The 13727-nt window shown below is 33.2% G+C and overlaps 1 protein-coding gene across 10 annotated transcripts in view; it reads left to right on the top strand.

Moving 5' to 3' along the window:
- Positions 1-11542, top strand: part of PDZ-GEF (PDZ domain-containing guanine nucleotide exchange factor) — an 835430-nt gene extending 823888 nt beyond the window's left edge. For all 10 annotated transcript variants that reach the window (XM_081771896.1, XM_081771905.1, XM_081771953.1 and 7 more), the window contains 2 exons: positions 4319-4474; positions 6973-11542. In XM_081771896.1, coding sequence (XP_081628022.1) covers positions 4319-4474; positions 6973-7004 — 188 coding nt within the window. In that variant the 3' untranslated portion in view covers positions 7005-11542. The remainder of the gene's footprint in view (positions 1-4318; positions 4475-6972) is intronic.
- The last annotated feature ends 2185 nt before the right edge of the window (positions 11543-13727 follow it).

Genomic DNA, 13727 nt, shown 5'->3' with positions numbered 1-13727 from the left:
TATTACAGTATTGGGTATACTATGAGGTTAGATTGATAATGTACCTCTCGTTTTTTGTTGTATTGTTATATAGTAAAGTAACGATAATTAGTGTTGCTATCGACCACGTGTAGATTCAGTAATACTAGAAGGTCAGCAAAACAAGATCGTTCTTGTGAAGCTTTAAACCTGTTCGGATAGTTAATAGTCGAGAACGAGAATTATTTCTTCCAGACATTATTCAAGTCTGCCACTTTGTTACAAATATGTGTCTCGAGATAATCAATAAAATTCATGCCCTCACACTATCCTAAAGCCTGAAAAGCGCTACGGAAAGTTTTGAATCTGGTGTTTAGAGCCTTGATCATTATCATATCATATCATATCATATATATATAATCATTCCTCCCCCCATTTTACTTATGGAAATTTTACCCTATTCTACGTTCTAGGACGCTGTAAGTTTCCTAAGTGTCCAAGTTTCAATTTTCTTATTTATATGTTTTGGCTGTTTTGAGAAACAGGTCTAGTTGCGGAAATTTTAGCTGGTGTGATTCCTTATATACCGTGTTTACTCGCGTAATAGTCGCACTTTTTGTACCATTTTTTTAATGCGAAAATTCAATTGCAACTGTTACACGAGGAAAGCTGCCATTCAGTTATCGTTATGATCAAAACAATTTCGAATTTTGATACATACAGGATTGTGTCAACATAAAATTAAAATATAGCCTACATACGGTAAAATATTAAAACTTTTGAAAAATTAAACTCGTAACTTACTGATTCGCGGGAGGGTGGAAGTAGGTTGCCTAATCTCTGTTGACAGATGGGGCACGATGTTACATATCAGTCAACACGAAAAATTCTTTTGCTCAGACTCGCGCAGGACAAGCGATTTCAAAGAAAGTCTCGTTCATAAAGGCAAAAATCCCGTAGACTGCGACTTTTATGCGGGGAAATTTTTTGGCGAATGTTTTCTTACTTCAAACTTAAGGGTCTTCACTACAGCAAAATTAAACTACCGCTAATTTTAGTTTTTACTGTAATATCTTCAAAACAAATAAAAATATTCGGAAAGCAGAAACGCAGTGAACTAGACAATACGATTTTGCATGTGATACCTTTACCACAATTCACCTATCTCCTTTTGGTATGTCGCTATTTACAGAACCCGCAAAAATGCAAAATCTATCTACAGTTGCAAATCGAAAGCAGATAGATTAGTTGTGATAAGGGTATCACATGCAAAATCGTATTAACTAGTTCACTACGTTTCTGCTTTTCGAATATTTGTATTTGTTTTGAAGATATTACAAAAAAACTCTAAAATTAGCTGCAGTTTAATTTCGCTGTAGTGAAGACTTTTAAGGTGCGACTGTTACGCGAGTAAACACGGTATTTCGGGTAGTACGTCTAACTCGAAGAGCAAATGGAATTAAATTCAATATTTTTTATAGAACTATACTTGGTTCTATTTATTAGTCATCTTCCTAGTTCATCACAAAATATGAATAACCTTAGATTTTGCTTACTGAGATTTCGTTATGAAACAAGAGAAACAAATGCCACGAGACAAAAGAAATATATTAATTCGAAATATCAATGGGAATTACGGGAAAACTCTGTGTTCGAAGGGATTTGAAGGTGATGATGAGTGCTACGAACAAGAAATTATAATTTTTTTTAAGTGTATCTGTACATAGCCTACAAATTCCTAATGACTTGCATACCATAACTTCTGTAAATAACTTACCAAAAAAAAAAAAAAAAAAGCCCAGCTTTCAACTGAGGAAAAACTTGCAATTAAGGTTTAGACAAAACAAGCAAAGTGCAATTCAGAAGTGTGTTCGAAAAAAAAAAAAGTTTAAATTTACACGACACCTTATGGCAGTAATGTTGTATGCACTAGATAGATAAATTGTGAATAAAGCGTGTTCAATTTAGATTTTTTATAACAGTAATCTCTGCTACGAACTCTCGTCAGTCTACACTGAAGAGGAATTCGGATCACTCTCAGGGACTGAGTTTGCTAGAATGAATGAATTCGCAATAATCTAGAAAAAATATTTAGTGAATGTACAAAGCTTCTGAAATTAATATTAACTGTACCTATGGCGTCAGCAAAAGATTTTTTTTTTCACATCAAAAAGAATTGACACTTTCAAGAAATTGAATGTCCCAAGAAAGGTTATCACCATTGGTTATGCTTTCCATCGAAGAAGACCTGACAATAAGAATACTAGAGTTCAACCAGCATGTATTGGGCAGATTTGTTCCAATCAAAGAGAGAAGAATGAACTTACAAATTAAATAAAGTGATTAATCGGATTAAATATTGTGCATTTTTTTATTTTTTAAAAACTGAATTTTATTTAATTTCACATGTCACATAGCATTTGCATCTAAAGTTATCTTCTGTCTTCGATCATTCGTGCTGCAACACCCGAAACCGCAATCCACCGGCCGCCATTGATCTTCATTATTTAAAATTTGCGTATTTCTTAGGGTTTTTCACCGTACGAGCGAAGTGAATTATAGAGATTGGTCATAAGCTGGAAATAAGATGAAAAGTTCCATGTCCACAGTTGTATTGTTCGACTAAAATAAACATGATAATGGGAGTGATTGATGCTGTAAGAATTAGTGGGATAAAGAGAGTGGAAGGAAATGAAAGATTCCGATAAAACCCACGAATACAAAAGTATCCGCTTAGCGTGAGATCGAACAAAGTGTCTATTGCACTAGAGGTGAGCGGTCTACCACTGAGCCACTGTGCGCCTGAACAGAGATTAACTTAAGTATTTTAGGAGTATATAGTTCCACTATACTAAAACATTTGTTACCCTTCTAGTGTTTACCGTGTAATTGCTATCAGAATTGTATAGATGAGATTAGAATGAGTGTAGGAAATAGTTACGAAATAATACTGAATGAAGCTGTTCTGTTAGTAGCACTGCATGCTTGTAAGGGCTTTATTGCTTTATTAAGATACGTAGCATGAATGCAATTTTGTACGTATGTATAAATTTTAAGACACACATTATTTGTGATAACTTACTTTGCTCTCGGAAAGTGTAAATACCACCATTACTTACGCGGTAATATCAATACATAATTTAGCGAAATAACATCGTGTGTAAGTAGACTAAATTAGTAACGGTACATGGACTTCACCCATCATCACGAGGCATGCAAATTCCAGTTTAGAAACTACAGAAAATAAATGTTGGATTGATATTCGACTCCCATGATTCTAGTAAATGGCTTTCCAACTTAAAGAATTGACCTCTAGAAGAACTTGCAACACGTTTTAAGACAGTTTCATAAATTTATTTATTTGTATCATGCTACCAGTAGTCATCGTATTAATTAATACTACATGGGCATCTTTATGCTACTCTTTCGAACTTTTTTTTTTGTCTTTGTCTTCTAAACTATAAAATATAACGAAGAAAATGTTAACGAAAAAAAGTGTAATGAAGGGCACTCACGTATTAGGATTCAGAGGGATAGAGAGTTGATAGAGAGTTGAGATTAGCAATAGAAAATCATGCACCATTCTTAACTAAGACCTAATCTACGAATGTAAAATATGTACGACTTAGAAAAAGGGCTCGAACTCTACTCTGCCATCCTTCATTGGCGCTCATGAGTGCTTTTAATCCGTTAATGTCATGAGTGGATAATCTTAATGTAGCAGGGTGTCTATCGGTCACGAAATCAGGAAACGGTCATGAGTCAAGAAATTTAGCTTTTGGGTCACGATTTTTTTTTATCTGTACAAATATAAGTACAGACTGGAAAATTTCGTTCTATAAAACGTGAACATTCACCAGCAAAAATGTCTATGGTCGGCTTTAGACCTACCAAATAGCAAGGAAAGCACACTTCTATCGCATGCATGAAAATTCGGCCTAATTAGCACCCAAATTCACTCTTGAAAATGTTAAGAAATTTTATGGTGTGGTAAAGAAAAATCACAAAAAAAGTCACGAAATTTCATTTTGGAATTTTAGTAGACACCCTGTTCAGGAAAGAAATCTTTCTTCAGTATATTATATCCTACTATATATTCTCTTCCGAGATATATTAACCATTTCTTTCGAACTGTGTACCCTTAATAATATGATAAACGAAGTTCTCCATATAGTAGGATTATACGAAAAACGTTACATATTCTACCATCAAACATTAATAAGATAAATATCGTCCCACTATTCCATTCCATTTCATTATAGTTCTGCCTTTGCTTCTGTTTGTGTAATAAACATGCAAATTAAGCAGGAAAGCAAAAGAAAATATTGAATACTTATTTTTAAAACTTCTCCTTCCATAGGTATTCCACCGCCCCCTCCTCGAGAAATCCCACCACGTGCTCGTCGGCCTCCAGATTATCCTGTAGCAGCACAAATGGCTCGACTTCAACGATTAGGTAGAGCTCATTCTCACGAAGGGGTTACCGGATACTACCATACAGATCCAGAGGAAGATGGTACGTATATTGTACTTATATTCCTGTTAAATATTTAGAATTCAGAGATGTTTTTAATGGTAATTTTATTAGTTTACATTTTTAATGCACTAACTACTAAATACATATATCGGAGTTAGGAAACATACTTGTGTCAAAGCACGTATGAATAATATTAGGCGTCAGAGGCATTATGGGGAATGACGTATGAATACTAGGGGAATATGCACAGAACAGGATCGAAAGTAGACGTGCTACGACGAAGCTAAGGAAGTTTTTGTAGACAGTCCTTGACTTATGTAAAAAGATCATTCCAAGGCTTTGTGCGTAAGTTAAAATTTACGTAAGTTTAGTTTTTACCATAACGTAAGATTTGTCGCAAACACACACACAAAAAGGAAAAGAAAAAAAAACAACACTCTTTAATAATTCATTAATGCAAAAACTTATTATTCAAATAGTGTACAGAATCTTGTATTCTTACAACATCGATTGATAAAAAAAAAAACTTTTTATATAGGAAATTTTTTACGTAAATATAAATATGTCCAATTTACGTGACTCGGGACTGTCTGTAGTACTACTTTCCGCTAGCGATAGTAAGTGGATAAAAAATCGTGTCCCTGATGTCAGTCTGTGATGAAAACATAGTGACAACGGAAAGCAAATGAAGTGCATGATTATATCAGCTACATGTTTTCATTATCAGAATTGTAGAATAAACTTACTCCTACAGGAAAGTTGCTCAGCGAGTGGAAATGTGTCGACTGGAAATGTTAGTGAGAAGTGTGATCCGTAGTCAGTGACCTTCGACATGGCACCCACGTGCACAGGATCCTTTTTGTACACCTCGGCTTCGTCGTTCGGATGAATGAAAACTCGTGAAGATGAACTGTGTGAGACCCATAGATTGTTCGCAATCCGTATTCGATAAAGTTGAGATGGACCTCGATTGGTTTTATCAGATTTACAACAAAAGGTAAAAGGAAAAAACATCTCCAAATATGATCTTCTCAATCTAAAGTGAAGGATTTTTTTTTTTTTTTTTAATCGGACTGTACACTCTTTATGCGTCCAATGCGTTAAATGAAAATGCAACGTGACATTTACCTGGACGCACAACATAAGTAAATGGAATTATTGTCTTTCTCTCTAACATGTCGAGGCTACCTGATACTAGTAGCACACGGGATAGGCGATCCAGGAAACTATGAGGCAATAATATCTTGAGGGAATTTCCGTAGTTTCTTATAGTGCCACGTAGCACATACGTTTGTTAAAATGTATTCCTGTGGTAACGAGTAAATAGTAACCAGAACATACACAAGAAAGACACACACAACTACAACTATATAAAGTAAACTTGAGCATTTGCACCTTCATATCCTAATGCCAATTGAAATTCTGAACAATTCAATTTGATTTCCCATGTCAAGTCTTGGATTTCATTTTTATCTTATAATGATTTTCACTATTCATTTTCTTGATTTAGCTGCTATTCTTCGTGCAGGTTTCTTCATCAGTTGTCATATTAATGTGTTGTGTTCATACGTTCTCTTCATTGCTTTGCTGTGGTTCCATAAATAGTAGAACGCTTGCCTGTGGACTATAGTTAGTTTACATTGTTGTTAGGGTAACATGCTTCCATCAGCGTGAGAGTCATGAGAAGAAAACGATTAACGCACTCGTCATTGATAAGATCCTGGATTGAATTACTAAGAGGGTTTTCCATTAGCCTGCATAGCATAACTAGGACGAGAATAATTTCTTTGGTTTGTCTTCAGGTTCTCTTGAAGTCTATACTACGTCAAAATTATTCCTTTCGTAAGTGGAAATAAGAATAATACAGTAAACATTAACATTTCGTTTAATCTAATTTGTAACTCCTTTGTAATATTTTCATTGTACTTGCCTTTTTTGTTCTGTACATTCACGTAGAACTTTGCAAAAACACACGACAGTAATGTGCATTTTACATCAATTTCGATTAACATTCTTTTATTTTCATGAGTACATAAAAACATTCTTCTAAAATATAAGATCAGTTTTTCGTAACTGTCACCCGATCTTAAAATGTCTAAAAGTGCATAAGTAATAACAGGGAATATAACAAACACCAAACTTCAAATATCAACAGGTGTTCTTGGATACATTTCCACGTATAATACAACATCTTGATAAAGCGTAACATATTTGTAGAAGCCATAGTAAAAGAATATGTTTGCAATACAAATCAATGTACGCCAGAAGTCTTCCTGGACACAAGTTTGTCAGTAAAAACTATTCCCTTCTAGAAAGGAGGGACCAATAAACACAACGAAACCAGTGTAAGATCGCTGTATAGATAGTTATTAAAAAAAAAAAATGACTATAGCGACATTTTTACACATATATGTAATCAAATTAAGGATTTGTGCAATTTAACAGTTTTTTTTTTAATTGTATTTTATTTACTGTGTTTTCTGTACTTTGTGTTTGCTCATCTGTAGTCATTATTGTAATTTTCTCTTTGTGTACAGATGACGAGGAAACTCAAGTGTCTGCAGTGTAGGCGAGCGCAAATATTTCTCCTGAAAACCAGAAAGGTGCTGGCACTAGAGGATTAGAGTACAATTTGCCAAGGAAATTATAATTGTGGAGAACAGAAGAGCCTCCACGTATGAAACCAAAGAGGGCAAAAGTGCAGTTTTGATGGTGGAGCTAACCCAGTTAGTTGTGGTTTCACAAATACACAGAAACTGAACATTATATATAAATATGTAGAGTTTATTATTTATGCAATATTTTATAATACATACTACATATGTATACCATATTCTTTTACATATGTGCTGTGCTCAACAACAACAACAACAAAAACTATTTTTGAATTATTTCCATTGTATAAGTGTTACAAATCAAGATCTGACAGTTCTAATTACATCCCAAGCTTGACTGTGTTAAAACTTGTACTATTTAAATGTGAAAACATACTTGTGCTTACGTCTATATGTATGTGCAGTGTGCTTGATTTGTATGTGAAAAACAAGTTTGGTTCTACAAAAAATATTTTACACGTGTTTAAAAATAATGCATTTCGTATTTCTTCGTCAAAATGTATACCTGCGTGCTGAACATCTGTATGAATAATAGTCTGTTTACTTATTCATATTTTCCCCGACCGTCTTCATGTTTATGCCCATAATCTTTTTCCCTTTCGTTGGACCTCATTATTAATAGCTGAGTAGATGTTCCTTGACAATTTTCCGTGTGGATGTGCGGTATTGAACACAGCATAAACATATCACTAACTTTTTTAGATTAATAGTTGACACTATATAAAGAATTGACTGACATCAGTTTACAATGTTATGAATCAAAGACTGAAGTTGTTTATAAAATAGCACATTCAACGGAGAATATAAATGCCTTTTGTATTATTTTTTCTGCATAATTTCAGTGTAGAAGTCAATTACTAGAGTATTTTGTATTTAAAATAATGTAATACGTTAACTTTTTTTAGTTACATACAGTAGAATTAGGTAGTTCTATACTATTTTAAGAAAAAAAATCCGTTGAATGCAGAAAAAAGGTTTTTTTTTTCTGTCCGTGCTATGTAATTTCTCTAAAAGACGTACACTGACGGCCTAGCCAAGTAAAACATAGCGGTGAATGAAAATTAGAAAGCTGCTGGAACTTAAAATTGTTACTTCAAAGTAACAAACATTTTAATAACCATAGCAACGACACTAATTTAGGTGTCTTTTATTAAGGAGTGTAAGGGTGGTCTCTTTCCTCAATATTCTTACCTTTTCTGTGGTGCAATATACTGTTTCATCCAGCCGTTTGTAAGCCGAATTGACAAGTAAGTCTCACTTGCCCCTGAGTACATTTTATATTGTTTCCTGAATAGGGAAGAGAAAGGAAGAAAAAAGTGTAGTTGTTTTAATAATTTTTTGAACTAGTAAGCTCAGAGGAGTGTGTTCAGGAAGTACGTACATATTCTTGTAACCAAGTGACTTGGCAGTAATTGTTTCCTTCGTAATTTATTAGCAAAATATTGAAGTTACTGGAACTGAACAGAATGAATTAGGAAGATAAATTCCTGTAGCTGGTCACCCTAGTATATGTATGTCATAGATTACCTATATTTTGATGAATATACAGGGTGAAAAAGTGATGTCATTTTATTCTACGTACGATCATCAAGAAATGATCGAGAAGGGTTGTTTGCAGCATAGTAGTACGTATGATATATACGTACACACAACCATTTGTATTATCACCACTACGTATTCTCTGAGCGGAACAACTGTCGCAATGTATTATTATTTGTAATTCTGTTGAATACGAACTTTCACGCCCATGGAATTTTTATTGTTATTTCTTGCCAAAAGTTATTCCAAGATAATAGCTGATGCTTATTTCTTTAGGAGCAATAGTGTCTAGCGGACGCGATATAAATTGTTCAAGTCCGCTGGCTTCAATATAGACTGCTTACTGCAAAGCGTAACTTTCCAAGTGTTTTCATACAAGGCGTGCATTTGAGTACACCCTTCTTTTTGTCTTTGTCGATGTGCGGATTATTTCCCCTCTATTTTTCCATCAATTACCTCATTATCAAAGCAGTACGAGGCTAGATTTTACATATCAAACTATTGACGATTTGGAGGCATATCAAGCTTTCATGCAAGTAAATTTGTATCTTAAAATATGTAAACTTTTTTTTAACAGTCTTTCTTTCAAATAAGCCAGTCGGTATGTATTTTTGATAGTACATCGAGATTAACATGTTTCGAGTATGAAAAGCTACTTAATAACTCTGCCAATTTGAAAGATGGTACGGACGGGATCGCGTAAAGGATCTATATATAGATTACAAAGAAACACTATTGTTTGAGCTTCCGGGTGTGTGTATGTATATGTTACCGAGGGGATTTATATTTATATATTACTAAATTACAATGTATATTTGTGTAGCAGGAATCCGATTCTTATCTGAAGAAATCCAAATCTTATCTTTGCTCTATCGTAATTTTCGAAATACACCGAAAACACTAAACCGGTGTAAACCATTACGGTAATAAATGCAATGTAGATAGTCTATAGATTGTCTAATAAACTGTAGGATATATTTGCGCCAAATCTTAGTTTCAAAGTAGATAGCAACATTTCTACAGAAAATAAAGCTGGTTTAAAACAACAGTTTACTCGAAATTAAGCGAAGTTTGCAATGGCCAGATGTTAATATGAAAGAGAGAGAAGTGGAAAGAGTGCTCTTTGTTGCTAATATAATTATTTTCAATTAAACATTCCTGAAGAAACCAAGGATCACTCGACTTCGAAGATTTTTCTTACAGATTGGAAGTGATTTCTGTATTTTTCATTTTTTAAATGACTGGTTAACATGAGCTAACACTGCTGAAAGCTCACGATATAATAAGTTAGCACAGAATTGGAATTCGGATTACAGTGATTAATGCAAACATTCAGTGTGTTACAAGATGGGAACCGAGAACTCAAATCGTTCTGTATGGTAATAGATATACATACCTGTTTCAATAGCATAACAATGAAGTGATTGCGCAACTCTTACGGACAGTACGCTTCGAATGGTCTCAAATTTAAGAAAATTGTCTTTAATTTGATAGTGAATTATCAATAATGTGGCTACTTAATAAGTGTAAATTAAAATCCTACATTTTTATATGTTGAAACTATTTACCTTATACGTATACGGAAAACCTTAGTATCTAACCACGATAGCAAAATCACAGAGGAGGCGGCATTTTCTATTAGGTAGTGCCGATAGTAGTTTCAGCCAGCGTCAAAGCTGTGCTGTATCCGTCATTTCATTTAAAAACTTATGCAACACCAAACGGTTGATTATTATTCATGAAAAACTGTTTCGTGGTCACTCTGTACGTGATACATTATATAATGAGTAAAATATAAACCACAAGAACCTTCTCAGGCCACAAGCGCTATAGCCAATTGTGCTTAAATTTTTAATAAGTGTGTTCAACAGCTTCGTAACAAAGAACACTAAATATTCTAGGGTTTTTTTTTCATATTGATATTTACTAGTAGATGAAAGTAATCTCCCAATATATTTATAGCTTTAACACGTCAAGGAACATAGAACTCCTAGAAAAATAATTAAAAATAAATTTCGTCACATTCCGACTAAAAGTTAAAATATATGCTAGCATAATAAATGACACTTCAAAAGCAATATTTATGTTCCGCAGTTCTTCGGAAAGAATTCCTGCAGAAAAGGATCAGTCTCTGGTGTACTTCTTTTAGGTAACAAAACAATGCAAAATTGTATAATACAAACGCATATATTCAACATTTTTATCACATGATGTAATTAATCTGTTGACACACACATTGTTTATGCTAAATTTTGGCATTTTTTGGAAGTAAATTCTTACAGAATTTTAAAAATTCATGGTAAAATTTGAGGAAAACAATGTAAAATGTAATAGATTTATTATAACATCATGTGATATGTTGAGTATGTTTGTCAATATTGTAATATGAGATGGGCGCAGAAAGTAAGGTTACAACGGCTGATATTCGACCAAGACAATTTGTATTTGACAAAATGTTTATTCCAACATATTTAGTGATACAGGGGTTATTTTTCGACGTAATTGCCGCCATTGTCCAAACACTTGTTACGTTGAGATACTATCTTCTGTTTCTATCTCACTATCGTAAAATTGTAGTGCCTGCTGCTGGAACTGAATTCTTCTTACATTTTAACTTAATTCTTGATCTCTTCATTGTCATCTTTGACCACAAAAATATTACTTGTTCACCTACAGTGGTTGTAACGTTACTTTACGGATGCGCCTCGTATTTCAGTATAGTGAAAGATAGATAATCTCCAAGTTAAAAGTGACACTTTTCTGCTACAGTACTTTCTAAAATATTGCTGGCTCTCCTTCAATCAAGGGTTGACATAATTAAAAAGGGAAAAAGATTATGTAAATGTGAAGCTTTGTAAATACATTCACAATCAATACACTCCATGTATTGTTCTCTAATAGTACAATATATTCGTGATGAGTATTAAAAGTTTAAAGTATGTAATTAAAAAAACTACAATTACGTGGTTAGAGAGCAAAGAACCACTAACAATACTCAGTATCGGATTATTCTTTGTAGATACATATATATATATGTGAATTGATAAGTGTGCGTGTGTAAGCATTTCTGTCAGTTGTGTGTGTGTCTGTATGTATGTAAAGAGAAAATATAGATTTATATATACATATAAATGTATGATTATATATATATATGATGTCCCTTTTAAATGTTTCGTCCGAGTGATCCATGTGCGCATATCTGAACATTATTATATATATATAAAGAGAGAGAGAGAGAGTTGTGCATTTTTAAAGAATAATATTAATATATAAATATTATACATATAGATATTATATAATTGACAAATATAAGAAGGCAACAAATATCCCAATATGAATGTGTGTGTGTGTATATTTTGCTTTTGATTCCTAGAAAGACACTGTGGCTTTTTGATATTAATAGTAATTGTGATTCGACTAGTCGGCGTGTATATCATGGTTTTCGATAACCAGAGGCATTTTGCATGTGAGCATTATACACTGTATGGTATGTTTGTTATTCTTTCTTTTTTAAAAAGAAGGCGGCAAGTGAATGTGCTAAATATATAAATATATATATATATATTTCCAGGCCAATTACATATATATTTATATGTATATCTAGATGTGTGGTTTGGTATCTTGAATGTTATACGACAAAAAAATATTTTCCAAGTCGTGTATTTTTACAGTGTATTTTTCAATGTGGAAGTACAGGGACTGCAACAACAGACTGCCTTAGGAATAGGAAAGCGTCCAATGTGATCACAATTGAAAATATGGTTTGCTGAGAGATTCCTTTTATCCTTGAGTTTTGTTTTAAAGAAATACTAAGGCAGGATTTTCTAGGATTCGCTTCGTGCACTTGAGTTTTGTGCAGAATTAAGTATGGTTTTAATAAATACATGGACACCTGTAATTCCTTCAATGTTTTTAGCATTTAAGATTTAAAAAAAAAAATATTTGTGCCTCTCCATGGGCATGTAATATATATAGTTTCAGTAATTTTTTTTTCCACCACGATAGAAGCTTTTTATTGTGTACAGTGTTAATTTCATTAGCATGTAGCCCAACGATGATTTATAAATATATGCCATGCAAGTTTCTTAACTTCTCTTTAACTATTGTAAAATAAAGTTATTGTAATTTAGCAAGAAAAAAAGCCACAATTTATGTTTCCAAGTACATCAATGCAGTACTTTTTTATGTTGAATTATATAAAGTAATTCAATTCCATGGTTTCATAATCCATGGTGGTCTAGTTTTTAGTTGAAAGGACCCTTTCTGGTGGTCCAGCATATAAGAATTGTTCTGTACAAAAAATTCCTATGTGAAATATACTAGTATATAATAATAATAATTTTTTCGTTTCATTTATTTATTTGATATTTTTTACGTATAACTATTACTTGTCCAGTCGAAAGACATGTAATAATGACTTAAGGTGGGAAAATTTCTCTGTTCAAAAGTGGTGCGTTATAACTTGCTGACTGACTAAAAGTAAGTAGAGTGTACCAACCATATTTCTGTAAAAAAGCAAGGATTAGCTGTATACTGTACACTATTTGAGTGGTCCCATTCCGAAACGGACTAACTAAATTTTTGATGAAATTGAAATAGAGTGCCATTTGTGTTGAGAACTGAAAAGTTCATCACTCGCAGTGGAATCCACTCATCACAAGAACTTACTCTATCTCTTGGCAAATTAAAGAAGCTACAAATTTGGTTCATTTTAGCATGATAAAACTCTCAGTTCACAAAGTGCCACTCTATCTGAATTTCATCAAAAATGTAAGTCCGTTTTGGCATAGGACCACCCATTTGATTTGCAGACTTCGATACGGAATATGAAGTAGCAAAAAGAAAGTAGTTTTGATTAGTTTTGTCTTCAGATATGCATTCGTAAATAGCTTCCTCTGGTTTAGTTTATTCTTTTGGCGTTCTCCATAACGATTTAAGTTCTCATTTCCATGATTGAGACTTCATAAAATCAGAGTAGAAATCCAAGCTCTACCACAGTGTGGAATTTTCTCTCTTAGAAAAATTAAGTATCTTCAGTAAGTACAGTGCACATAAGCCATCTTCATTCCTTTCCTCTACCTCGTCCCTCGTAAAAAGAAGAAAAAACTTGTTGCTTCTTGTGATGTCAGTTGTAACTT

This window comes from Thermobia domestica, chromosome 1 (genome assembly GCF_964235325.1).
Source record: "Thermobia domestica chromosome 1, izTheDome1.hap1.1, whole genome shotgun sequence".
Lineage (NCBI taxonomy): Eukaryota > Metazoa > Arthropoda > Insecta > Zygentoma > Lepismatidae > Thermobia > Thermobia domestica.
This window is presented reverse-complemented; position numbering and strand designations above follow the sequence as displayed.